The sequence below is a fragment of the Hevea brasiliensis genome, chromosome 14, assembly GCF_030052815.1.
Source record: "Hevea brasiliensis isolate MT/VB/25A 57/8 chromosome 14, ASM3005281v1, whole genome shotgun sequence".
NCBI classification, from domain to species: domain Eukaryota; kingdom Viridiplantae; phylum Streptophyta; class Magnoliopsida; order Malpighiales; family Euphorbiaceae; genus Hevea; species Hevea brasiliensis.
This window is the reverse complement of record NC_079506.1, coordinates 79,158,685-79,183,854: the sequence shown is the minus strand read 5'-3', so window position 1 is coordinate 79,183,854 and position 25,170 is coordinate 79,158,685. Positions and strand designations below refer to the sequence as shown.

Here is a 25,170-nt window from a genome sequence, read left to right as displayed (position 1 = left end):
AGATGATCTGTTGTTGAATCTTTTCACGAATAAAGTGACAATCAATCTCAATATGTTTGGTCCGCTCATGAAACACCGGATTAGAAGCAATATGGAGAGCAGCTTGATTATCACACCACAATTTCGCAGGCAGGAAGGTCTTAAAACCTGTCTCATCTAGTAATTGAAGTATCCACATTACCTCACATACTGATTGTGCCATGGCTCTGTATTCGGATTCAGCACTAGATCGAGAAACTACACTCTGCTTCTTGCTTCTCCAAGACACCAAATTTCCTCCAACAAAAACGCAATATCCAGTAGTTAACCTCCTGTCAACCTTAGATCCAGCCCAGTCGGCATCTGAAAAACATTCAACATTCAAATGCCCATGATTACCATATAGCAAACCTCTTCCTGGAGCGCCCTTCAGATAACACAAGATTTGTCCCAAGGCTTCCCAATGAGCAATAGTTGGGGAAGACATAAACTGACTTACCACACTAACGGCATAAGCAATGTCGGAATGACGGCGTAAGGTAGTTCAATTTTCCTACCAATCTCCTGTATCTCTCTGGATCTTCAAACAACTCACTATCCCCTGCTAACAGTTGTAAAGTTGAAGTCATTGGTGCACTACAAGGCTTAACACCTAATTTTCCTGTCTCTGTCAATAGATCGAGGACATATTTTCTTTGAGACAAGAAAATACCCTTCTTACTTCTCATAACTTCGATACCCAAGAAATACTTTAATAATCCCAAGTCTTTGGTCTGAAATTGGGTTTAGAGGAACGTTTTAAGAGATGAAATACCTGCAGAGTCACTCCCAGTGATGACAATGTCATCCACATAGACTACCAAGAGAATTAGACCAGCCTCAGATTGCCTATAAAATACTGGGTGATCACACTTACTCTTTTGCATATCAAATTCCTGTACTGCTTCATTGAATCTCCCAAACCATGCCCTAGGACTTTGTTTCAAGCCATAAAGAGACTTCCGAAGCCTACAAACTTTACCCAACTCCCCCTGAGCAACAAACTCGGGTGGTTGCTCCATATACCCCTCCTCCTGAAGATCACCATGAAGGAAAGCATTCTTGATATCCAATTGATGCAGGAGCCAATCATATGTAGCTGCTAAAGAGATAAACAAGCGAATAGAAGTAAGTTTAGTTACAGGAAAAAAAGTGTCAAAGTAATCAACCCCATATGTCTGAGCATATCCTTTTGCTACAAGGTGTGCTTTTAACCTAGCCACAGAACCATCACGATTTACCTTACTGTAAATACCCATTTGCAACCAATAGCTTTCTTACCAGTGGGCAAAGGCAACAGTTCCCATGTACCATTAGCATCTAAAGCCTTCATTTCCTCTTTCATAGCAGCACACCAGCCAGGATGAGACAATGCCTCACCAACAGTATTAGGGATAGGAACAGAGTCTAAAGAAGTAACAAAACACCGAGAACAAGAAGACAATTGATTATAAGAAACAAAAGAAGAGATAAGGTAAGTACATGAACGTTTACCTTTATGAAGAGCAATGGGTAAGTCTAGATCAGAATTATGATTAGTATGAGGTACAGGATCTCCCAACAAAGTAGCTAGTAGAGGATCTGAGTCAGGAATCTCCAATCTCCTGGAATAAACATGAACAACGGGAGGTTGAGTAGGTCTAGAGACAGAAGGAACAGGCTGTGGGACAGGATTAGACATTGGTTTGACAGTATATATTAAGAGATCATCCTTCTCCCCCTGATTCTCATACACAGATGATTGAGGAAAAAATGGAGTGGACTAAAAAAATGTGACATATGCAGAAACAAGATAACGATTAAGAGTAGGAGAGAAACAACGGTACCCTTTTTGGAGCCCGGAGTATCCAAGGAAGACACATTTGAGAGATTTTCGATCCAATTTGATAACCTGGAGACGAACATCACGCACAAAACAGGTACAACAAAAAATACGGGGTTCAATAGGGAACAAAGATTTTGTAGGAAGCAAAACAGTATTAGGAATATCCCCATTAAGACAGAAGACGGCATATGATTGATCAAAAAACATGCCGTAGAAACTGCATCCGCCCAAAAGTATTTAGAAACTTTCATCTGAAAAAGAAGAGCACAAGTAACCTCAAGAAGATGCCGATTTTTTCTTTCGGCCACTCCATTTTGGGATGGGGTATCCACACAGGAAGACTGATGAAGAATGTCATTTTGTGTCATATAAGACTGAAATTGTGCTGAAAAGTATTCTTTGGCATTGTCACTTAATATGCGCACAGAAATATTAAATTGAGTTTTGATTTCATTACAAAAGGCACAAAAGATAAAAAATAACTCAGAACGATTCTTCATTAAATATAACCAGGTAACACGAGAGTAATCATCAACAAAAGTAACAAAATAATGAAATCCAGTTTTAGAAGTAACAGAACAAGGACCCCAAACATCAGAATGAACTAACTCAAAAGGGGATGAAGCCCTTTTATTGACTCTAGACACAGAAGGCAAACGATGATGTTTTGCAAACTGACACGACTCACATTCTAGTACTGATAAAGACTGAAATTGAGGACACAGCTTCTTCATGGTAGACAAAGAGGGATGACCCAATCTACAATGAGCGTCAAGAGGTGTTAAGGTACTGGAGCAAACAAGCGACTGCGGTACATGATTTTCCAGAATGTAGAGACCACCTGACTCTCGTCCTCTACCAATAATCTGCTTCGTCGTAAGATCCTGAAACAAACACTGGTCAGGAAAAAAGGAAACAGAATAATTTAAGGTACGAGTAAGTTTACTAACAGAAAGTAGATTAAAAGAGAATTTTAGTAGACACAAAACAGAAGATAAAGAAATTGACGAAGTCGGGTTCGCAGTTCCAGAACCCATGACACAAGAAGTAGAACTATCAGCTAAAGTAACGATAGAGGAAGTGAGATTAGACTGAAAAGCAGATAGAAGACTAGAATTACCTGTCATGTGATCTGTTGCACCAGAATCAATAACCCATTTGGATAAAGAAGACACAAGGCATGTAGTGGATTTACCTGACTCAGCGATCGCAGTGACAGGGGAACTGGTAGGCTTTAGAGATGCTTGATACTGAAAAAATTGAGCAAAATCCTTTGCAGATACCAAAATAGTTTTCTTAGAGGAAGATACTGTAGAATTCTCTGCTGCCATATTTGCCATCTGTGATCGCTAATTTTTCCTCTGAAGTTGCGGACAATTATATTTTGTATGGCCAGGCTCATGGCGATAATAACAAATGACTCCTCTTGAGTCCTGATTAGAACTAGCCTCTCCATTACGCTGATTACTTCTGTTGCCTGTAATTCCTCCTCTACTTCCTCTTCTATTACCCTGTTGTCCATTTGGATTACGGCTAATAAGAGCACTACAAGCAGGCTGTGAAGATTGGGTACTCTCTGTACGAAGGACCCGTGTGAACGTTTCATGCAAAGAGGAAATCTCAGAACTGGAGAGAATCTGAGATTTAGCAATCTCATATTCTGAAGGAAGGCCTGCAAGAAAACTCATAACAGCCAGTTGCTCCCTTTGGGCCTGCTGAACTTTTACATCAGGACTAAAAGGCAACAATACATTAAGTTCCTCATATACCCGTTTAAAATCCATAAAATAAGCCGTGAGAGACTTATCCTCTTTCTCAGCACGGTAGAATGCCTTACAAACATCATAAATACGGAAGATATTCCCTTTATCAGAATACAGAAAATCTAAGTAATCTATCAATTCCTTAACAAATTCACAGTGATTAATTAAACTAATTACCTCACTGTGAATCGAGTTCCAAAGCTGCAAAAACAACCGAGCATCCTCCCTTAGCCAAGTTTATCGTGTATCATCAGTGGGTGGATCTTTAGTAAGGTGATCATCCTTATCAATGCTACGCAAATAGACCCTAACAATCTTACTCCACTCCAGGTAATTCGAACCATTAAGTTTGTGTTCCGTGATCTTAGTCATCACCGGAATCACATCAGAAATAACATTCTTATTGTCTGCCATTTGTTGAGACAAAGAAAACTAATCGAAACGCTAATCCAAAGTGCTTATAGCAGCAAAATAACCCAAAATCACAAATCAAGCAAATACCGAAATAGGATCTGAGAGCCAAACCTCAGAAGTCCTTTAATGGTGTCTTTGGATCGCAACAAAGACACAGTGGTGGAATGAGGGGATTGAGGCAACGCCGGCTATGTTGATCGGGGTCGAAACGGCCGGTCGGTGGCCAAGGTCTCTCCTGAGCTGGGTGGTGAGAACAAATAGTCACCCTTGATAGATGACCTGCTCTGATACCATATAGAAAGAGATGATTCTCCTTAATTTCAATTAATCTATACATTGATATATATATATATATACAATTGATTCCTATAATTGTGTTCTACTAATTAGGAAGAAATCCTAAATAAGAAATCCAAAATAGGAATACAGAATACAGAATGTACAGAGAAATAATATAGTGATTGACTTTCCATAACACTCTCAAGCGAGCACGCTTAACCCTGGAGTTCTTTCAACTCTCCAGGCCATTCTACCAAAGGGCGCCTCTAATGATTAGTTCCCCCATTTTATATATCATTACCTTGTCCTCCCATTCCGATGTGGGACGTGTTTCCTTGTCTTTCAAATGAGCTTTACGCCACGTCCAGCCTAAGCTGGGCTCCTCACCCCCTTAAGCTTCGATCGTCCTCGCTCTCACACCATACTGAGGGAGTGTCCGGCTCTGATACCAATTATAACGGTCGGGCTCCAACGACTAGAGAAATTGTCCGCTTTGGCCGTAAGTCTCACGATTTTATCCCATAGGTGGAATGGAGAACTTCCCAGGAAGTCACCCATCCTAGGATTTCTCTCAAGCGAGCACGCTTAACCCTGGAGTTCTTCCAACTCTCCAGGCCATTCCACCAAAGGGCGCCTCTAGTGATTAGTTCCCCCATTTTATATATCATTACCTTGTCCTCCCATTCCGATGTGGGACGTGTTTTCTTGTCTTTCAAAGGAGTTTTATGCCACGTCCAGCCTAAGCCAGGCTCAATTGTATACTCACTCCTATGGGGACAATCCCGTAGAAAATGGTCAGTAGCTCTACATCAGAAGCATCCCCCGGTCAACAATCGGCTCTCTCCTTAGTGCCTCCTCTCACAGTAGGTGCATAATGGTATGGAGGTAAATCCCTCTACTGCGGTGCCTGGAGAACTCCCCACTGATGCTCTGGACTGTCCTCCTCTCTGAGTAAACTGAGACCCCTGTCTCTGGCCCTGGCCCTGGGAAACCTTGGGCCTCTTACCCTCAGAAACTGGTGTACTGGACTGACCTTGTCCAGAACTCCTCTTTCGCTGTCTATCTCTCCTAGACTGCTCCTCATTTCGTACTCTCTCTACATTAAGTGATGCAGCCACTAGCCGGGAGAAATCTGTATACCCATGTGCCGTCACTATAATTCTGATATTATCATTCAGTCCATCCTCGAACCTACGGCACCTCTCTGCCTCTGTAGGCATTACCTCCCTTGCATATCTACCCAGCCTCACAAACTCCCTCTCATACTCAGAGACTGTTAACTGTCTTTGCCTCAAGGTCAGAAACTCTCTCCTTCAGGCCTCTAAGTATATATGACTAATATACTTCTTTCTGAACTCAGTTAGAAAGAAATCCCAATTAAGCTCCGTCAGTTGTACCGCTCTAGACACTGTATCCCACCACTGGTAGGCTTCCCCCTGTAGTAATGACAGAGCACACTCTAGCTACTGATCTGGCGTGCAATGCAACTGCCTCAGCACTCTCTTAGTCCGCCCTAACCAATGCTCAGCAGCGGATGGGTCGTCTTCCTTCTTACCCATAAAGTCAACGGCCCCATACTTTCTTAACTTCTCTAGTGGGGACCGTTGTGTAGGCTGTGGGGTGGCTCAGTGTGGCGAGCATCCGAGTCATTGCTCCAAAACGCTGCTGCGTTCTACCAGTATGCCCGGGATGACTCGTCTCTCCTGTTTCGCCCCTGACTATGGACAAGTGCATGACTACCAATCTCCTCCTCCACTAGTCTGTAAGACCCTTCCTCTGAAGGATCGGACTCCATCAATTCTATAAAACAAACAACGAATGGATCTGCATTAGTGTCACCTCGACTCCTAAATAAGGGCTCATGCATGTTATGCACACTATATCTTTCTATCTACCTATGCCTAGGAACGCCTAAACCTTTGCTCTGATACCAATAAATGTAACACCCCTCACCCGTCTACAGTGTAGCCGAGCAAGGTGCGTTATATTCGGTGCCGGAGCACCCTATCCTGTCTCGTCATGTACAATATTAGTTTAATTATATTGCCTTACGTGTAAAATTTTTTTTTGTTTTATCACATTCTATTTTTATGGAGATCCAAATAGAGTCCCCTCTGTTCTATTAATGCATGGTGGTTTTCATGTTACCTGTTAAAACAATTCATATCCTTTACATCTATTCATTCATCATATTATTCCTCATGCTCATATCAATTTTCAAGAAAATAAAATACTGCATTGCATTCATATATATAAAATTCATATACAACAATTTACACTTTTATTTACATTCCAAAAATAATTTACATCATTTTTTAATTACATAGAATACAAAAATGCAAAATCTAATATATACATGAGCCCTACTAAAACGGACTGCTGAGGTGACAATCTACCCTGTAGCAGATCTGATCAAATCCAGACTAAGTTCTACTGCTGCTGCTGTGGGTCTCCTATGCCTACGCGATGGAAAAACCAACGCGCTAAGTATAACGCTTAGTGGTGCATAATATAAAGGAAAAATAATCTAAACAACTTAAATAATTATTCTACATATAATCTTATAATAAAATATAAAACATTATAAATTCATAGTCTTTTGCGTGTTTAGAAAGCTTTGGAAGTAAATAAGTTAATCAGGATCTTTACTGTGCATGTACCTTATATTCAGTCTTATAAAATTTATATTAATAATTTTCTCATGTACTTATTCAAATTTTATGGCTTATTGCTTTTATCTGTGCCCAAGTAATCTATGACAAACTATAAAGACTGGATACACGAAAATATACTAGTTAGATATCCGTATGTCTTCCCAGCATACAACGGTCATGTTAGGCACAAGGCCAGTGGGCAGGCATAAGCCAGTAATAATGAAAATTGGCACTATGGCCATCGGGCAGGCATAAAGCCAGTAAGACAATCATTTTAGACATATGTTGTCTGTCAATAATTATTCCTGTGGGCAGTACTGCAATATGTAGTCCCTAATTGGTATACCAATCGATTCAAGCTATATAAATGAGTCTAGGTGTACTTTGAGCATAATAGTATTATTTCATACTTACAGTTTCATTAATTCATGTTATTTTTATGCTTAACAACTTATTCCATTTTGTTTCATATCATAAGCTAAGTTATTTTATGAACCTTTCTCAAGGTTCAGAATTTGGCAAATTCTAGAGTCTGTTTTTGTCTAATTAATTGATCATGTCATAGTCATTTTTAGGCCTAAGGTTCTTCATAAAAGTTGTTATCCTATGTCTTATAGTCACTTAGTAATTTTTATTACAATTTTTCAAGTTTTGTAGAATTAATTATGGCTAAATCACTGGCCTGGACTCATGTACCCTGTTCTATCAGGACTCATGTTCAAATCAGAAACTTTGACTCCCATTTTAGGGTTCTTATGTTCATAATTTGAGTACCAAGTCTAAAACAAGGTTGGAGCCCTGTTTCTTAGGGTTCCAGATCAGTATGGCTCAACCTAATTGGAGTTTTCTAGTAGGAGATATAGCTAAATGAGTGTTCTGGGGTCAAATGGTTCTTTTGAAAATTGTCAGAATTTATATGTTAACTTAACCTAGGCAATTGACCTATTTCCATTGGTTTCTGGGGTTGGGTCAAAAGACCAATTTTGTATATCTATGTCTTATAGAAATTTTGCCACTGGTTTCATTGAATTTGGGTTTTTGTAGACCAAGTTATGGCTATTTTGCCAAAACTGGTCGGGTGAGCTCTAGTCCAGGAAATTCTGAGCAGAATGGTGCAGGTCAATTTGGTGTCCTAACTTGAGGGAACAATTTCATTTGGTTTGAGACATTTCTGGGCTTGGTATTCTCAATGAAAGTTTTAGTCCTATGTCTAAGCTTTTTAATGGTATAAAATTCAGGTCATTTGGACCTATCTAGAGGGAGTTATAAATAAACAGGTGGTTATTTTTCTGGGTTCAGTGTTTGGATATCCGGATTGGGACAGTAAATTAACTAAGATTTTGACAGAATTTGGGTAGAGTTTCTTCATGAAAATGGGGCATTTTGTCCTAGGTTTCATCTTCAATTGGCCCCACACCAATTGGAGCAACACAACTCTAGTTATAACTCAAGCAATACACTGGACTCAAAGGTCCGAATTTCCTGCATAAAAATCAACACTCCCAAATTCAATTCTTCCAACACCACAAATTTCATTTGACATACATGGCACTTCTAATGGTCATTAAATCATCTCAACATCATCAATTTCAAGTCACACATCAATTTCCCCAAAGTTAGGTCAAAAACCCTAACTCACATTCCTCAATTCATATAAACACATGCCAATCAATTTGTTCATCACAATTACTCATCAATACCACTAATAAACACAACTAATTTCATCAAAACCATCAAACCACAACTCTTATCATGGCTGCCGAAATTTAATAAGTTCCTATCCCTATGAATTTCTTTTAATTTCATATCAATCTAACTTATTTTAGCAAGTTTGTCATGCTTAGAAAAGAAATAGAAGTGAATTAGTGCACTAACCTCTTTAAACAATTTTTGAGCTTACTCAATCTTTGGAATTTCTTTACTTTTTGATCTTCAAAATATTCCTCTTGATGTGGGGATTAATTTTTGTGAAGGGTGTTTAGGGTTTTAGGTAGAAAAAGCTTAGGAAAATTGAGCTAAAAAAAAAAGAAAATGGAGAAGGTTTCTTGGCTATGGTGGACGGCAATATGGAGAAGAAATGAAGAAGATAGCTTTTTGTTAATTAACTCAATTTGTCTTCTTTTTAACTCTTTCTTATCTCTTCTTAATTGGTTGTTGAATTCCTATTGGTTAGAGAATTTTATGATGTCATTAATTTCATTTAATTTTCTTCTTTTCTTTTCTTTTCTTTTCTCTTCTTTTCTTATTTCCATAATTAAATTCATAAATTTTAATTTTATTTATTTTATGTATTTTAATCTCTCTTATTTTAATTGACATTCAGGTTAAATTTTAACTTTAGGGTTAAAATGACCAAAATGCCCTTATTATGCTTATCGGTTTATTTTTTGTCTATACCGATAATTAAATTCCCCTGAATTTTCTTTGACCTTTCTGATGTCATTTACACTTCAATAAACCTCTAATTAGGTCTCAAAAATTATTTCCTAGGGTTCCCTGCGGGTCTGGGGTCAGCAACTGCCTTCGCAGTCGCTTCCCAATCGGGTCACCCATCGCTGTGACTCCGGCTCGTTTAACCGAGTCGTACTTCATTTCTTTTACTTTTCTTTAATTTTTCTTAGTCTATATTCAGTCAATTTATGTTTTCTCACTCTAGTTTAACTGTAGTTCCAGACATCCTAGCTGTCCGGACAAACGTTAGTCGCCGGAACAGTAGAATGTACGGACTACCTAAAGTAAGGGCGTTACAATAAAAATTATCCAAGAAAATAAATTAGGGGTAATTTTGTCATTTTATTTATAATTAATAGTAAATTATTTTGAATTGGACGAAGGGACCTTAGATTTTGACAGAATTGAAATCGATAGACTAAATAGTCGAATTTTCAAAATACAGGGACCAAATTGTTCTTAGTGGTAAAACTTAGGGACTAAATAGTAAATTTCCCTAATATTAATTATTATGTTGTAAAATAGTATATTATTTAAAGGACTTAATTATTAATTTTAATTCGATATACTCCTATCATATATTATAATAATTATTAATCACTCAAAATTACAAAAATTGAACTAAATTTTTTAATTTATAATATTTTTTTTTAATTCACAAAAATACTTTAATGAGAAATATGGAAACCATTAGTAAAATATAATTTTTTTAATCGTAATTATTCACCATATTAGCATTTTTTTTTATATATATTTTCACCTATCAAATAACTTGATAGCTAAAAGTGAAACAAATGCCAACGCTTGAGGATCAAATTAATAAAATTAAAAACTTCGACTAAAATTGAAATCCTTGCAAAGAATTGAATTTTGTTAGTCATTAAACCCTTGCAATAACTATAAATTACATCATTTTTACTTGGTAGTATATTCTCTCACATTAATTTTGGCTTTATATATATATATATATATATATATATATATATATATATATATATGTTCTACTAATACTTGTTTGTAATATAAAATCTATACTATATGTAAAGCTATTTGAGAGAGTAAATTTTCAATTGCACAAAAAATAACAATTAAATTAATAGATTTATAGAAAAAAATTTACATACCTTGTGTTTAACAAATCTTAAATTGCCAATGTTCTAAGGCCTTCTAATTTTTAGGTGTTTTTGGTTGAAATATATTATTTTACAATATAATAATTTATATTATTGTAATATAAGTAATGTGATACTTTTTTCTTTTTTTTTTGCTTTCGTTAGACAAAAAAAAATCTCAACTTAAAAACAAGACTTTTTCTTGTAATAAGAGGGAAACTTGTTGCAATTTAGAAATATTAAGTTAAAAAGAAATCTTTTAATATCAGGAAATCTTTTTCCATTTATATTAATTAAAGATAATTAGATTTAACCATAAGATGGCTAATCTAATTAGGAAAGTTAAATTAGAAATTTAAAATTTGTGAAAAAGTAAATTAGAAATTTAATAATCAGATTAAAAATATAGAACTAATAAAAATAGAATAAGGGAAAAAATGGTTCTATTTTTTTTTATCAAATTGGGCCCCCTTCCTTTACAATCTTTGCTTTTAACCAAAGTAAATTCGAGTTAATGGGGTCATACAACTTTAAAATAATAATTAATTGATACATGTTTCATAATTTAATTTGTCAATTTTTGATGACTTGAAACTAGTGGCATATCTATTCTTTCCAATTTAAAACTTAAACAAAACAGGCTTATTGTTTTTTTGACTGTTGGAAACCTACTATAGGTTTGATCTTTGTAATGTAGAATCTTAATTTTGTGTTTTGCGTAACGTATTATCTGAAATATAATTTTGTATTGTATATGTGTCTTGTTTAATTACATATGCATGTGGTTTACTTAATTTACATTTTAATTATGTTACAATTTATAAATATTTTGGCCTCCAAAAGTTCCAATCATAGATTTGTCCATGTGGGCACTGGGATGGCAAATATCATTGCTTCTGATACCAGCATGAGTAAGCATTGATGCCTTGAATGTAAAACTTGGTACTTTGGAACTGTAGAACATGCAGAATTGTAGAAAGATAGAATGAACAGTAGGATGTAGATGTAGTCATGTAGAATGATAGTAGAAACATGAACTGTAGGTAGAATATTGTGAAGGTAGGCACTTGTAGGTAGAATCTAATCTCCGCAAGGTTAAAACCCCACTATGGATGATCCATGAATGGTAAACGTAGATCACAACCAAAATCACTACCTTGGTAGGTGATTCCAAGGATACAGCTGCATTCAAAATACCTAGGAATTCACCAAAAGAGGGAGAATGCAACGTGGAAAAATAAATTCTTAATTTTTATTGACACTCCAATTACATAAGGTGGGAGAAACCCATTGGCTAAGCCTTGAAACTAACTAGGAAATAAAATCTCCTGTTAACAAGGAAAGTTATAAGGCTTTCCAAAATAATCCCTAATTCATAATGTTTTACTTCAAACCAAAGAAAAATAAATAAGGAAATTAAAAATCTTTCTAGGTAATCTACTAAACATCCTTCAATCCTTGAACTTTTGGGGGTTGTTAGAGGAACCCCTTATAGCTTGTAGCCAATCTAATTCTTTGCATGTTTGATGAGGTCAACTAATATATAAAGAGGCACTTTTTATTTGTGGGAAGGAATAAAAAAACTTGTTGCTTAATGATTTCCATTATCCGTTGATAAATCCATGTGTATGCAAATGGAAAAAACTAGATATTTAGATATTTGTTCTTGAATGTTAGTACTTAAATGATGCAAAAGTATGCCTGCTATACTTTCGTTGTACTTGTATATCTACATTTTGTTACATTTCTTTTTTTAGGTGAAAGGATCAGAAATTTTGATGAATGGTGGGGCACCTGTTGCATATGCTTTATGCCCTATAGAAACGGTAAGGATCTTATTTGGTATTGATGATTATGTTTCTTATCAAATTGAGGCAACTCATTATGCTTTGAGGGTGATGTTGCACAAGTCAGTCTTGTCTTTTGATGTCTTAGTTGAGTGCAACTTTTCTATAGCTGCGAACTTGACAATAGGCAATCCAACTAGAAAGGGAGGAACTACAATGAATTGCACTTTGATAATACATCTATTTTGTGGGAGAAAACAAAGCTATTTTTACATTGATAAATGGATAATTTTAAGAACTGCTCACAAATTCATTATTACACGAAATCCAATCCCATAGCATGTCAATGTAATGAAGAGGATAAGTAGCATTATATGTGGAGTTTGTTATGCACCATTTTTACTCAACTTGATGAGTTGCAAGTTTTCATGGTTGTTAAAGTGTGCCTTAGGCTCAAGTCGCAATAAGCTCTAGGACTAGTGCCTCTACTATGGTCAATTAGTGAGCTAATTAAGGCCCATACCTTTTTCTCTTCCTTGCTCTCCCCACTCTAATCTCTTTGCCTTAGCATGTAATGTTGATTCTGGTCATTCGAGTAGTAATAATTCCACAAAATACCCTATTTGGAACACACAATTGTTAATTTTAAATTACCCCTCACATTATCTATTTGCCTTGACATGTAATATTGATTCTAGTTATTTTAATAGTAATAATTCCATAACATATCCTATATGGAACACACAATTGTTAATTTTGAATTTTCTAACATTTTTTTTTTGTATCTCAACTCACAAAGGCATGCGTCTACACATTAATAACTATAGAAATTTTTAAATGCTCATTCTTAGCCAAAGTCAAATTATAATATTTTAGCCATTTTAATATGGTTTAAATGAATAATTGTAGACAAGTTGTTACTAGTTATTATGAATTCTTGTCATATATAATCAAATAGTAAGAATCATCATTTCATTTGTCACACCATGCTGTTTGACAGGATTATGACAAAAAAAAAAAAAGGCATGTTCACTTGTAGAAAATAGCTTTTTGTTTTCCATTTTCTATTTCTAAGAAAAGTTCATTTTTCATTTTCCATGGAAAACAAGGGAAAATGCGTTCACCTATCAATAAATAGAAAATTATTTTCTAATTCAAAAAATAAAAAAATTTGTTCATATCTTTCATAATTAAAAAATAAATCATTACATACATACATATATATATATGTATATATATATATATATATATTTATAAACTTATTTTGCTATTAAATTTTCTTAATGTGTTATTCATGTATTTTATAATAATATAATTTATTTTTTATCATTGTAAATAAATATTTTATTAAATAATTATTCAATTTCATTTATGAACAAGTTATAGTATAATTTTAATTATAGAAAAGTCATTGTTTTCTATTTGGAAAACATAACATTTGTTATAAAGGAAAATAATGAAAAACAATTTAATGTTGTTTTCCAAATCTTGGTTAAATTTTGGAAAGTTGAGAAACTAGTTTCCCAATTTTCCATTTGGAAAACTAATACATTTAAACATAAAACTCTGTTTTCCAGTTTTCTTCTAAATTTTTTCTAGAAAACTATTGCAATGTTTCACAAGTAAACAACCCTAATTATCCCTATTTTATGCATCAATAATGGTATATGTGTCTTCACTAAATAGCCAATACTTACTTTCTATGTTTGGAAACCTTCTGTAACAAATTATCCCAATGTCAATGAGTATAAATGTTTATTTATTTTAAATTTCATTGAATTAGTTTTTGGCCCATTGTAGCATTCGTTGAATAACTTTTGCATAATTATGTGCAATTGTCTAGCCTTACAATTAAACAGACCTCTACTTATAATTGTTTCAAACTCAATGCTATGTAAGTGAATTGATGTTTTAGATCTAAGATATCATGCAATGTGAGATTTATATATAAGAAATGTATTTTTTGGGGTTTGTTGTTAGGCATTATTATATCATATTTGTTTATGATAAAAAGGTGAGAGTTAGACTTGGGATGACATGAAAGGGAGTAGTGGAAAAGGGATTTAGCGGTCTTGGTTCTCTCTGAAGAAGTAGCCTTAAATCAAGCCAAATGAAGGAAAATAATTCATATGGCCAATCCTAATGAGTTTTGGATCAAGTCTTAGTTGAGGCGAGTTGAGTTGTATTTGTTTGATCATGATGCAAGAATAGGATCTATAACGGAAAAGCTCATATTTTAGCTCTTAAACTTTTTAAGATTTGTCTTGTTGAGTTCATGAACTTTCCAAATTGAGGACATTGATGATTATGTGATTGCAAAAACAAAAGGCAAAAAGAAATTGATTAACAATGTAAAAATTGCACTACTTAATACATGAAACTTAAAAAGTACATGATTTTTGAAATGGGTTTTTCCTTTTCTCTAACCTTAAGGCCTGTCATAGTGAAAGTAGGGTTCAATTTTTTTATTTTTTCTTGTTTATCAATAGCAAAATTTTCATTTTAAAAGAATGGTATTAAATGAGTATTTAATGTCTTGAATTGGAAAGTTTGTGGGCTTAATAGCACAATTGAAAAAGAGTTGATTAGTAGGCAAAACTAGGAAAAATTTCAAGGGTTTGGAAATGGGTTTTGAATTATATAAACAAATTCTTAAAAAGCTCATTACATGTAATATTACACCCCAGTTGCTACACAATTTTCATAAAAGTAGTTTATTTCTTTGTGTTTTGAGTCCCTCTTTCCTGTTAACATTTCCTTAAGTAGAATCCTTTTGTTTTGTTCTGTTTTTATTCTCTTCGTTATTTTGAATATCTATCAAAATCATTGTCAATAGATGTCCATCAAGCGTATGATGTTTTAAATTGAGATTACCTTTAAGGATACGAAAAAGGTTTTTCTAACATGTTGATTGACTTTTTGGTTCTACCAGATTAATTATGTTTCTGCTCATGACAATGAAACTTTGTTTGATATTGTGTGCATGAAGGTATGTACTGTATATTCTTCCAATATTACTATTTGACACCTTTGCTCTTGCTTTTGTTGATTTAAATATCTATAATAGGGTAGTCATTTAACTTTCTAACTCGGCCCTTTCTCGTAGACTCCGATGAAAATTTCTGTTGATGAGAGATGTAGATTAAATCATTTGGCAACAAGTATAATAGCAATGTCACAGGTAAGTTTGCTCCTTCCATTTATTTTAATATTTTATACGTGCTTCTTTTTTTTTTTTTTTTTTGTGTAACATCTTTGAGCATGTTGTTCAAGATAATTGCAATCTCCATTGGAACTTATAATGCCACAAATGCACCTACATTTCTTTTTTTTTCTCTTCCTTTCCTGTGTATCATGGGTGGTCCCCGATTAGTTTGCTTTAGGAGAGATTTATTTCCTTGTTGAAATATGAGTTGTTTTGGCTTATTGTAATACTTGGAAATTTTAAATTGGCAAGCTATAAAACACCATTGGATTTGTAATGGAAAGTCAACTATAGAGTTTATATTTTCTAATTAGTTAAGATTAGGTTCCTATTTTGGAACATAATCATAGGAATTTACATTCCTATTCAGGACAATTAATTGTATATAGAAGAATGTATATATATATGTGTGCCAAAATTATTATGCATAATCAATTAGAATTTTCTCATTAAATGGTATCAGAGCCATCTATATGAATCAGGCTCTTTTTTTTTTTTTGTTAGATTTTTCCCTTCCTTTTTTTTCTGGTTTTGTTTTCCAAAAACTATTTTTAGGTCACTTAGGGTGACTCCTTATTCTCACTGCCCACCCTAGAGGCTTCCTTGGTAACTAATCGGCCTTCCCCTGTAAGTTGGTCACCAGAGCTCCAGCACGTGAGGCTTACGCGCCTTTTCTTTAAAAGCATCATTGATCCACGCATTGGCTAGTGGAGGCGCATCGTTGGCTGTTCCTTGCACTTATCTCACTTGCTAGTGTTGCCTTGACTTGTGTGGTGCAACCTTGTGAGTTGCCGTTTGTTTTGGTGAAGTCCTATGGGTGAAACCAAGTCTGTTATTTCATATGTGATCTAATGATGACTAAGATTACGAAACACAAGCTTAATAGCTCCAATTATTTGGATTGGAGCAATACAATTCAGGTATATTTGAGGAGCATTGATAAGGATGATTATCTTACTCCTATGATGATACAAGGCAGACCCAGATGAGAGTTGATGCTCGATTGTTCTTTTAGATTCGAAATTCTATTGATAGTGAGGTAATTATCTCAATCAACCATTGTGAATTTATTAAAGAGCTGATGGCTTATCATGTTTTCCTGTATTCTAGTCAAGGCAATGTTTCTCATATTTATGATATATGTAGGGCTTTTTATTGTTCAAAAAAAATGATAATCATTGTTTACTTGAGTTTTCTTTCAATCTAATTTATGTTAGTAAACTCACCTAAGTCTTGAATTGTTGTCTCATTTTTTTTATCATTGTTTATTTCAGGATCTTATGATGAAGTAGACATTGGTAGAGGTCATGAGTCTGAAGGCCTCTATATACTTGACACACATGTGCCAAGATCCATTACTTATTCCAGTGTCTTAACTCCTTTTGAGTGCATTGTACACTCGAGCATCCCTTTCTGTCTTCCTTGAAGAAACTATTTATTTAATACCATAATGTTTCATCTTTAGATTGTGAGTCATGACAGTTTACTAAGCATCATCATTTTCAAAAAGGTTACAGATGCTACTCTCTTACTCTTAACCGCTATCTTGTTTTAGTAGATGTCACCTTCCTTGAAAAATACTCCATTCTTTCTTTACTCTCATATCTACGAGAGTTGGGGGAAGGAAGATGATTAATTTGTTTATACTATAACCCATTCTGTTAGTTCTCTAGACAATCTTTTAGCAGCTTCAACACCTACTCGGCCACCTATTGCCCATATCTACTCTCCAAGACACTCATGACCATGCCTTTTGCCAACCTCTTCGTTGGCAAATCCAGCATTCAATGATAATGATCCTAGCCTTGATCTTCCTATTACACTTCAGAAAGGTAAACATCAGTGTACTTATCATGTTTCCTCCTTTGTTTCTTATGATAACCTATTTGTTTCTTCTGATCACTTATCTTCTTTTTCTAGCTTATTTATTGCGTCCTTAGATTATGCTTTGATTCCTAAAATTCTTAAAGAAGCTTTATCTCATCTTGGTTGGCGTATTACTATAGAAAAGAAGATGGTAGCGTTGGATGGTAATGGTGCTTGGAATTTGGTAACTTTATCTACAAGAAAGAAAGCTATTGGATGTAAATGGTGTTCACAGTAAAGGTTAATATTGATGGTTCTATGGCTCATCTTAAGGCCCTTCTTATTGCTAAGGGCTATGCTTAGACTTATGGTGTAGGTTATTCTAACACTTTCTCTCTAGTAGCAAAACTTGCCTCCGTTCGTCTATTTGTCTCTATGGCAAGCAACTATAACTTACCCTTGTGCCAGTTAGACATCATGAATGATTTTCTGCATGAAGATCTACACGAGCAAGTCTATATGGAGCAATCACTTGGATTTGTTGCTCAAAGGAAATATGGAAAAGTTTGTTGGCTTCACAAATATTTGTATGGTTTGAAGCAAAATCCTAGTGCTTGGTTCGGTAGATTCAATGAGGCAGTTTAAAATTTTGTGTTGAAGAAGAGCAAGTATGATCACTTAGTATTTTTTTAGACAGTCTGAGGCTAGTATAATTTTACTAGTTGTATATGTTGATGACATTGTTATTACTAGGAGTGACATTGCAGGCATTTCATCTTTAAAATCCTTTCTTTACAACTAGTTTCAAACAAAGGAGTTAGGGTTGTTGAAGTATTTCTTCGTTTTTGAGGACAGAAGGTGTAAGAAGGGTATTTTTCTGTCTCAAAGAAAGTATATTCCTGAATTGTTAGCAGAGACTAAGAAATTGGGTTCTAAGCCGTGTAGTATACTAATGACTCCTAATTTGCAACTTACAAAAGAAGACGGTGAATTGTTTGAAGACCTTGAGAAGTATAGAAGACTGATGGGTGAATTAAATTATCTTACAGTGACTTGTCCTGACCTTGCATACTTTGTTAGTGTTATAAGTCAGTTCATGTTTTCTCCAATAATTAATCATTGGCTAGCCTTTGAACAAATCTTATGTTACTTAAGGGAATCTAGGATGGGGTTTGTTATATTCAAATCATGGCCATTTTATATTGAATGTTTTTCATATGAGGATTGGGCAGGATCCAAAGTTGATAGAATATCAATTGCAAGTTATTGTATCTTTATTGAGGGAAATTTGGTGTCATGGAGAAGTAAAAAGCAAGATGTGATATTTTGATTCATTGCAGAATTAGAGTATAGAGCTATGACACAATCTGTGTGTGAGATAATGTGGATGTATCAATTATTGACTGAAGTTGGTCTTAAGTCTTCGTTGCTAGCTAAGTCATGGTGTGATAATCAAGTTACTCTCCATATTACCTCTAACCATGTGTTTCACGAATAAACCAAACATATCAAATGATTGTTGCTTCGTTTGTGACAAGATTCGGGAAAAGTTTATTTCTACAGGTTATGTTAAAAGTAGAGAATAATTGGGAGATATGTTTACAAAAGCTCTGAATGGAGCTCAGATTGATTATATTTGTAACAAAGTTGGGCATGATTAACATCTATGCTCCAACTTGAGAGGGAGTATTATGGAAAGTTAACTGCAATGTACATATGTTCCTAATTAATTTAGGTTCCTACTTTAGAGCATGACCATAGGAGTTTATATTCCTATTACAACACATAATTGTATATAGAAAAGTGTATTTATGTGTACCAAAATCATTATGAATAATCAATTAGAATTTTCTCATTACAGGATTATTTGGATATACTTGTTTGAGGGTGTAAGACTTTTTGAGTGATTGCACTATTTTGATTGGAAGCACATTTAAAGGAGGGTGACTTCTCAAACTTGAGAAATTTGTGTTTTATCTCACAATTTTTAAGTAAAGTGGTACTTAATTTTATATAACAATTACTTTATAGAAAACATATTAGATTAATGGAAAAATGGTAACAATTCACGAATAAAAGATCATATAAATTTTTTTTTTTTGTGAAAAACAATGTAAGGAGTTATTTATTTTTTTTATTATTTAATGTAAATATATTTGTTGTTGTTAATTTAAAATAATGCCTCATTATACTATTTTGTGAAAAAAAAATATTATATTTATATATATTTCTTTTTCATGAACTGTTGTCATATTTCTGTTAAGGTAATTTACAACTAAGTCACTGAGGTATAACAAAACCCATAAGTTAGTCCTCAGCTTGCTTTTGAGTAATGATTTGGTCCTTAAATTTAAACTCTATTAACAAATTAGTCGTTGCCGTTAACTATTTTTCAATTTGAAATAATTTATTTTATATACTCATTTAAATATTAAAAAATGGTTATTTAAATATAAAATTTAGATGTATGGATATTTTGTTATTAAAACAAAACTTTATGTACTAAATTATTTCAAATTGAAAAGCAGTTAACGGAGCTAACAATCACTTTAGGCAGCAAGGACTAATTTGTTAACAAAACTTAAATTTGAGGACCAAATTGTTACTAAAAAACATATCAGGGACTAACTTGTTGGTTTTGCTATATCTCAGGGACTTAGTTGTAAATTACCTTTTTTGTTAATCTAATGTGTTGATATATTTTCAATTGATATATTTTCTATGAACTAATTGATTTACGAAAAATAAATACCATTTTATGTAAAAATAATGAGATAAAATGCAAAAATTTTGCAATGTTTGAGAATTCTTGTCAAAGTAACGTAGAAGCCATCTTAAAGAAGTAGAAAATTTTCCAAACCATGTTGAATTTTGCATCCTTCTCTCAGTTTGTGTGCCATCACTTATAATGCCAACCTTTAGTTACCACGTGAAATAATTTTTCTAATTTTTCAAAAAGTGGTGAATTTTTTTTATTTTTTTCTTTTGCAATGGATTGCCTGCTAGAATGAGGCACATCAGAATTTTTGTTCCTTACACAATACAAGACTTGCTTATGTTCTGCCTAGTGACTTCAATAGTGCAATCCAAACCTGAATTCTGTGTCAAGTAGCCTCCTGAAACTAATTTTTTATGCAATTATCAGTAGTTTTTATAGTGGCTACTTGCTAGTCCTAGGTGCCTGTCTCTCCACACAACCAAGAAGTGGAAGACGAGTAGAACATGCAAACTACTTTCATCCAAAGAGGACTTTCATTTGATGAAATTGGAGCAGTCCATTTGAGTTGTAAAGTTTTCGGGAATAAGCAATTTATGCTACATACTTCATAATGTTCAATGCTAATGCTGTTTAGTATTCAAAATCTTGTGATGATCTGATGGTATTGAGTCCTTTTTTCCCCCTGTTTCAAGGGAATACCTTTTTTTCATGCTGGTGATGAGATGCTACGTTCAAAATCACTTGATCGTGATTCATACAACTCTGGAGATTGGTTCAACAGGTCTCCTATTGTTCTTATTCCAAGTTGCTTTCATAATTTATTAATTTGATTCGAAGTTTTTGAATGAATGGTAACTTTGATTGGCTGTAACAATTATCAAATTTCTGCTGTTAATATTGCTACAAGATAATATTTTAGATTAATAATTTCCAATCCTAATGCTTACTATGGTTGTGGGTAGATTTTCACTTGAACAGGCCTTGGTTTTCTCATAGGTTAATGCTTACTAGTACCTTTCCAGGCTAGACTTCTCTTACAATTCTAGCAATTGGGGTGTTGGCCTCCCACCAAAGGAGAAAAATGAAAGGCACTGGCCATTGTAAGCATTTACTTTTGTGTACATTTTGAATTGCCTATCCCTGTGTTTTTTCCCTCTCCCTAAGTAAATTATTATTGTTCTATATAAATATTGTTGAAATTGATGAGATTTTCCATTAGTTCATGGGATATGTCTCATATTGAAGAATCTCATAATTATAAGAAAAACATGTGATTGATTAACAAAATCATTGGCTTGATTAATGCTTGTATAAATGAGTGATTTATGATTTATTGATAGGAGGCCATGTATATCTTGTATCTTCCATTGTAATTATGAACTCTTATATTATTACATTAAACACACAAGTGAATAAAATGCAACCTTTTGAGGTTTTGTGCTTGTGGACATACGCTCTTGGTAGTCAAATTACATAATTCCTTCTCTTGTTTTTTTTTTTTCTCCTATCTTTTCCATCGTTCTAAATATCAACATGGTGTGAGAGCTTAGGGTTCGAGTCATAAAGCCATTTTTCTCCTATATTCTCCTTTTTCTTCATTTTATCCTAAGGTTTGAGTCCCAAAAGCTAATTTTCTCCCATTTTCTCCTTCATTTTAGCCTAGGGTTTGAGTCCCAAAGCTAATTTTCTCTCAAATTCTCCTCCTTCATGGTTCCAAAGCCTGGGTATTAAGTCCCTTCTCTGAAATTCTCTTTCCTATTTGTCTCCTCTGTTTGTGGGAAATAAAAAATAAAAAGAGAGGAAGCTTGATGATGGATCCATAACTTTACTAAAATTTCATTAAGGGGGAATGTTAGAATTAATGAGATTTTCCCTTAATGTATGGAAAATGTCTCATGTTGTAGAATCTCATAATTATAAGAAAATCATGTGATTAATTAGCAAAATCATTGGCTTGTTTAATGCTTGTATAAATAAGTGATTTATGGTCACACACACACACACACACACATATATATTGTAAACATGCAAGTGAATGAAATGTAATCTTTTGAGGTTTTGTGTGTGTGGTCATAGCTAAACCATATAAATCCTTCTTTTGTTATTTTCTCTTATATTTTCTATCATTCTAAATTTCAACAAATATATAGGAAAGTAGTTTTTTTTTTTATGTTTTGTCCTTTAGAACAGGTGATTTGACATCTCAATTGATAACTGGAGCTCTCTGTCTTTTCTCATTGTTTGTTCCCTCAGAATAAAACCAAGATTAGCAGATGAATCCTTCAAGCCTCAAAAACATCACATCCTTGCTGCTGTTGAGAATTTTTTAGATGTATTACAAATTCGATATTCTTCTCCACTTTTCCGTTTGACAACGGCTAATGCTATCCAGGTGACCCATCATTCATTCCTGTACATGTTTAAGTAGTCATTTGTTTTGAGGTAACAAATTATTGCTGGCAAACCGAGAACTACTTTAGCAAGATCACCTTTTTAGGAAGGAAGCAGCCAAGAGTCTTATCATATGCTGCAAAAATCTCATTCCTACAATATTCTGTTAGCCCTTTAATTGCTTCTTTTTGGAACCTAAGAAATCATAAGCTGATTTGGACCCCTCAGCTACCTAAATGTTTGACAGTTTAAGTTTGACCACAGTTATTAACATATGCTATTTAGCGATTGTATAAATCATTTGGCATTAGTTTTGGGAAAAAGATGAGACAAGAGTTTGCTTTATTTATGGGCTCCAAGTGTGTATACATCAATATATTATGAGCATCCTGTCACTATCTCGTGCTTAATTATTATTGTATTATATTTGCATTACCCTTTTCTCTCTCCCCTTTTTTGGTGCTTTCTTCTTTTGACTTCCATAATTGCTGTTGTATTTTGTGCTTAAACTAATAAAATGTCTTAACTTTCCTCTAAGGATAAAGGATAAAGCATTGCTTTCTGTAGTTACAGTTTTATCCTACAAGGCCTTCTAGTGCCTTCTGGTTTTCCCCCTCCTTTCCCCATCTTTTATTTGTGTTAGAATAATGAGCAGCATATTTCTAATGGTATGATGTGGATTTCAGGAACGGGTACGGTTTCATAATACAGGGCCATCATGGGTCCCTGGTGTCATAGTGATGAGCATTGAAGATGGTCATGAAGGTTTACCTGGGTTATCTCAACTGGATCCCATGTAGGTGAACATATGTTTTTGCTTATGATGCCAATGATTAAAGAGTGGCATAGTAACTTCTTCTTTGTACAGCTACTCGTACATTGTGGTTATATTCAACACTTGTCCAACTAAGGTATCATTTACCAGCCCTGCACTGCGGCCAAGATATTTTCAGCTACATCATGTTCAGGTAAATTATCCCATAGAACAGAGGTTAGCTTTGGAAACTGCTTTAGGATGAACACTCCTGTGTTCTGATCTAAACTTGTTATAATTTTTAAATGATTTCTAACACAGGCATGTAGTTCATATTTTCTGGATAAGTATATGTTATTGTGGAGTTCAATAGAAAAGCAGCATTTTACTCGCACGCTTAACTCAGCCTATCAGTATATTATGATGATGACAATGAAAAGCTTTCTAAATGATTTAGTTAATTAATGTATAAGAATAAGAGGAAATGGAAAAAAATTTCATCATCGATTAGGAATTCATGTTGAAGTACGCAGACAATGAAGTCATACTTCTTGACCCACTTCCAACAAGAACACAACGTTTGTATATACAATAACTTTGTTATTGCTATTGATTATGGCGGGTTTCGTGTCGGTTTCATCATGGTTAACGATCAAAATCTATTCTTTGTATATACAATGGTTGCATGAAATAATTTCTCACAACAATGACATGAATTATTCATTTGTAGCCTTCTATGGCAAAATTCAACTTCTTTTCTTCTTTTATGGAAACCTTGGTGCAGGCTATGTCAAGTGACGAAGTCGTGAAGAAATCTACATACGAAGCATCATCAGGATGCTTCACCGTGCCTCCAATGACAACATCTGTGTTTGTTGAGCCTAGGGAGATTTAATCATTCTCTACCAGTAAATTGGGCGATGGTCTGTGAATGATCTTGTGAATTGCCTATGTTAGTTCTCAACTTCCCTATAAAGACCCCTCGAGGATGCCACTCTATTTAGGGGCTGTTTGGTATTACTATTATATTCTGCTGTTGCTGTTTTAAAATTGATGTTTTATAAAAGTAGTTTACCTGTTTGGTAATAAAATGTATAAACGCTGTTAATAAAAAAAAGTTGTTTATCATGTGTTTGATTAAAATTGTTGTTCATATGCTGATAGAGGAAAAATGACCAAAAAGGATAATAACTATTAATATAATATTTAAATATTATTAAAGGTTAACCATCTATTTTATTCTTAATTTTTTTTATAACTATATTTATATAATAAAATATCTTTAATTTTAATTTTTTTTTATGAAATACTAAGAAACATCAATATATATATATATTATGATTTAATCATATAACTATATAGTTTTTTTCGTTTTGTAGTTTAATGATTTATTTCAATTTTAGAACGTATCATAATAATTAAAAAAAAATAGTGTGTAATTTTTTTAAAATTAATAAAAAAAAATTATATATTAGTAAGCAAGTTGGTTCAGATTTTCCTTTCTCCATCTAAGGTGACTCTTTCGAATTTTTTATTAGCATCTCTAGTTTCAATTCATCGATGCCAATTGCTAGCATATTTCTAAAGTATTTTGCCAAAATGGACAGGTAATGAATATAGTTAGGAATCTTAAGAACAAAAATGAGATCACAGATGCAATCAAATTAAGATAGAATGGAATTGGGGAAGAAGTAATCAAGCAAATTTCATTGAAAATTTTGGAATGCATTAAACAGCAAAGAGAAGAATGAAATTATGTATTTGTTCCCCTATACCGAACAACATAGTCGGCTTTATATAGAAACCTTGGGTCTAGAAGATACACACACTACAAGCCCATTAGCCTTGTAGTGTCCATGAAGCTCCTTCTTCATGGAGACACTGAGCTCCTCTCTCATTTGAGCACGATGCCCGCTACTTAGTACAAGGAGTACTTAGGGAGCTCACTTAGAGTCACGCTCTTGTGCCAGTAACTCCAAAGATAGTGGAGAG

General features: G+C 33.9%; 1 protein-coding gene across 2 annotated transcripts in view; it reads left to right on the top strand.

Moving 5' to 3' along the window:
* LOC110672126 (pullulanase 1, chloroplastic) overlaps positions 1–24,303 on the top strand; it is a 53,630-nt gene extending 29,327 nt beyond the window's left edge. The window contains exons 20-28 of one of the 2 annotated variants that reach the window (XM_021834816.2): positions 12,274–12,342; positions 15,236–15,292; positions 15,410–15,484; positions 20,726–20,814; positions 21,056–21,133; positions 22,287–22,425; positions 23,111–23,220; positions 23,293–23,392; positions 23,963–24,303. In XM_021834816.2, the coding sequence (XP_021690508.2) occupies positions 12,274–12,342; positions 15,236–15,292; positions 15,410–15,484; positions 20,726–20,814; positions 21,056–21,133; positions 22,287–22,425; positions 23,111–23,220; positions 23,293–23,392; positions 23,963–24,073 (828 nt within the window). In that variant the 3' untranslated portion in view covers positions 24,074–24,303. Of the gene's footprint in view, positions 1–12,273; positions 12,343–15,235; positions 15,293–15,409; positions 15,485–16,428; positions 18,075–20,725; positions 20,815–21,055; positions 21,134–22,286; positions 22,426–23,110; positions 23,221–23,292; positions 23,393–23,962 lie in introns of those variants that run through there. The other variant, XM_021834818.2, reaches the window with a different exon arrangement.
* The last annotated feature ends 867 nt before the right edge of the window (positions 24,304–25,170 follow it).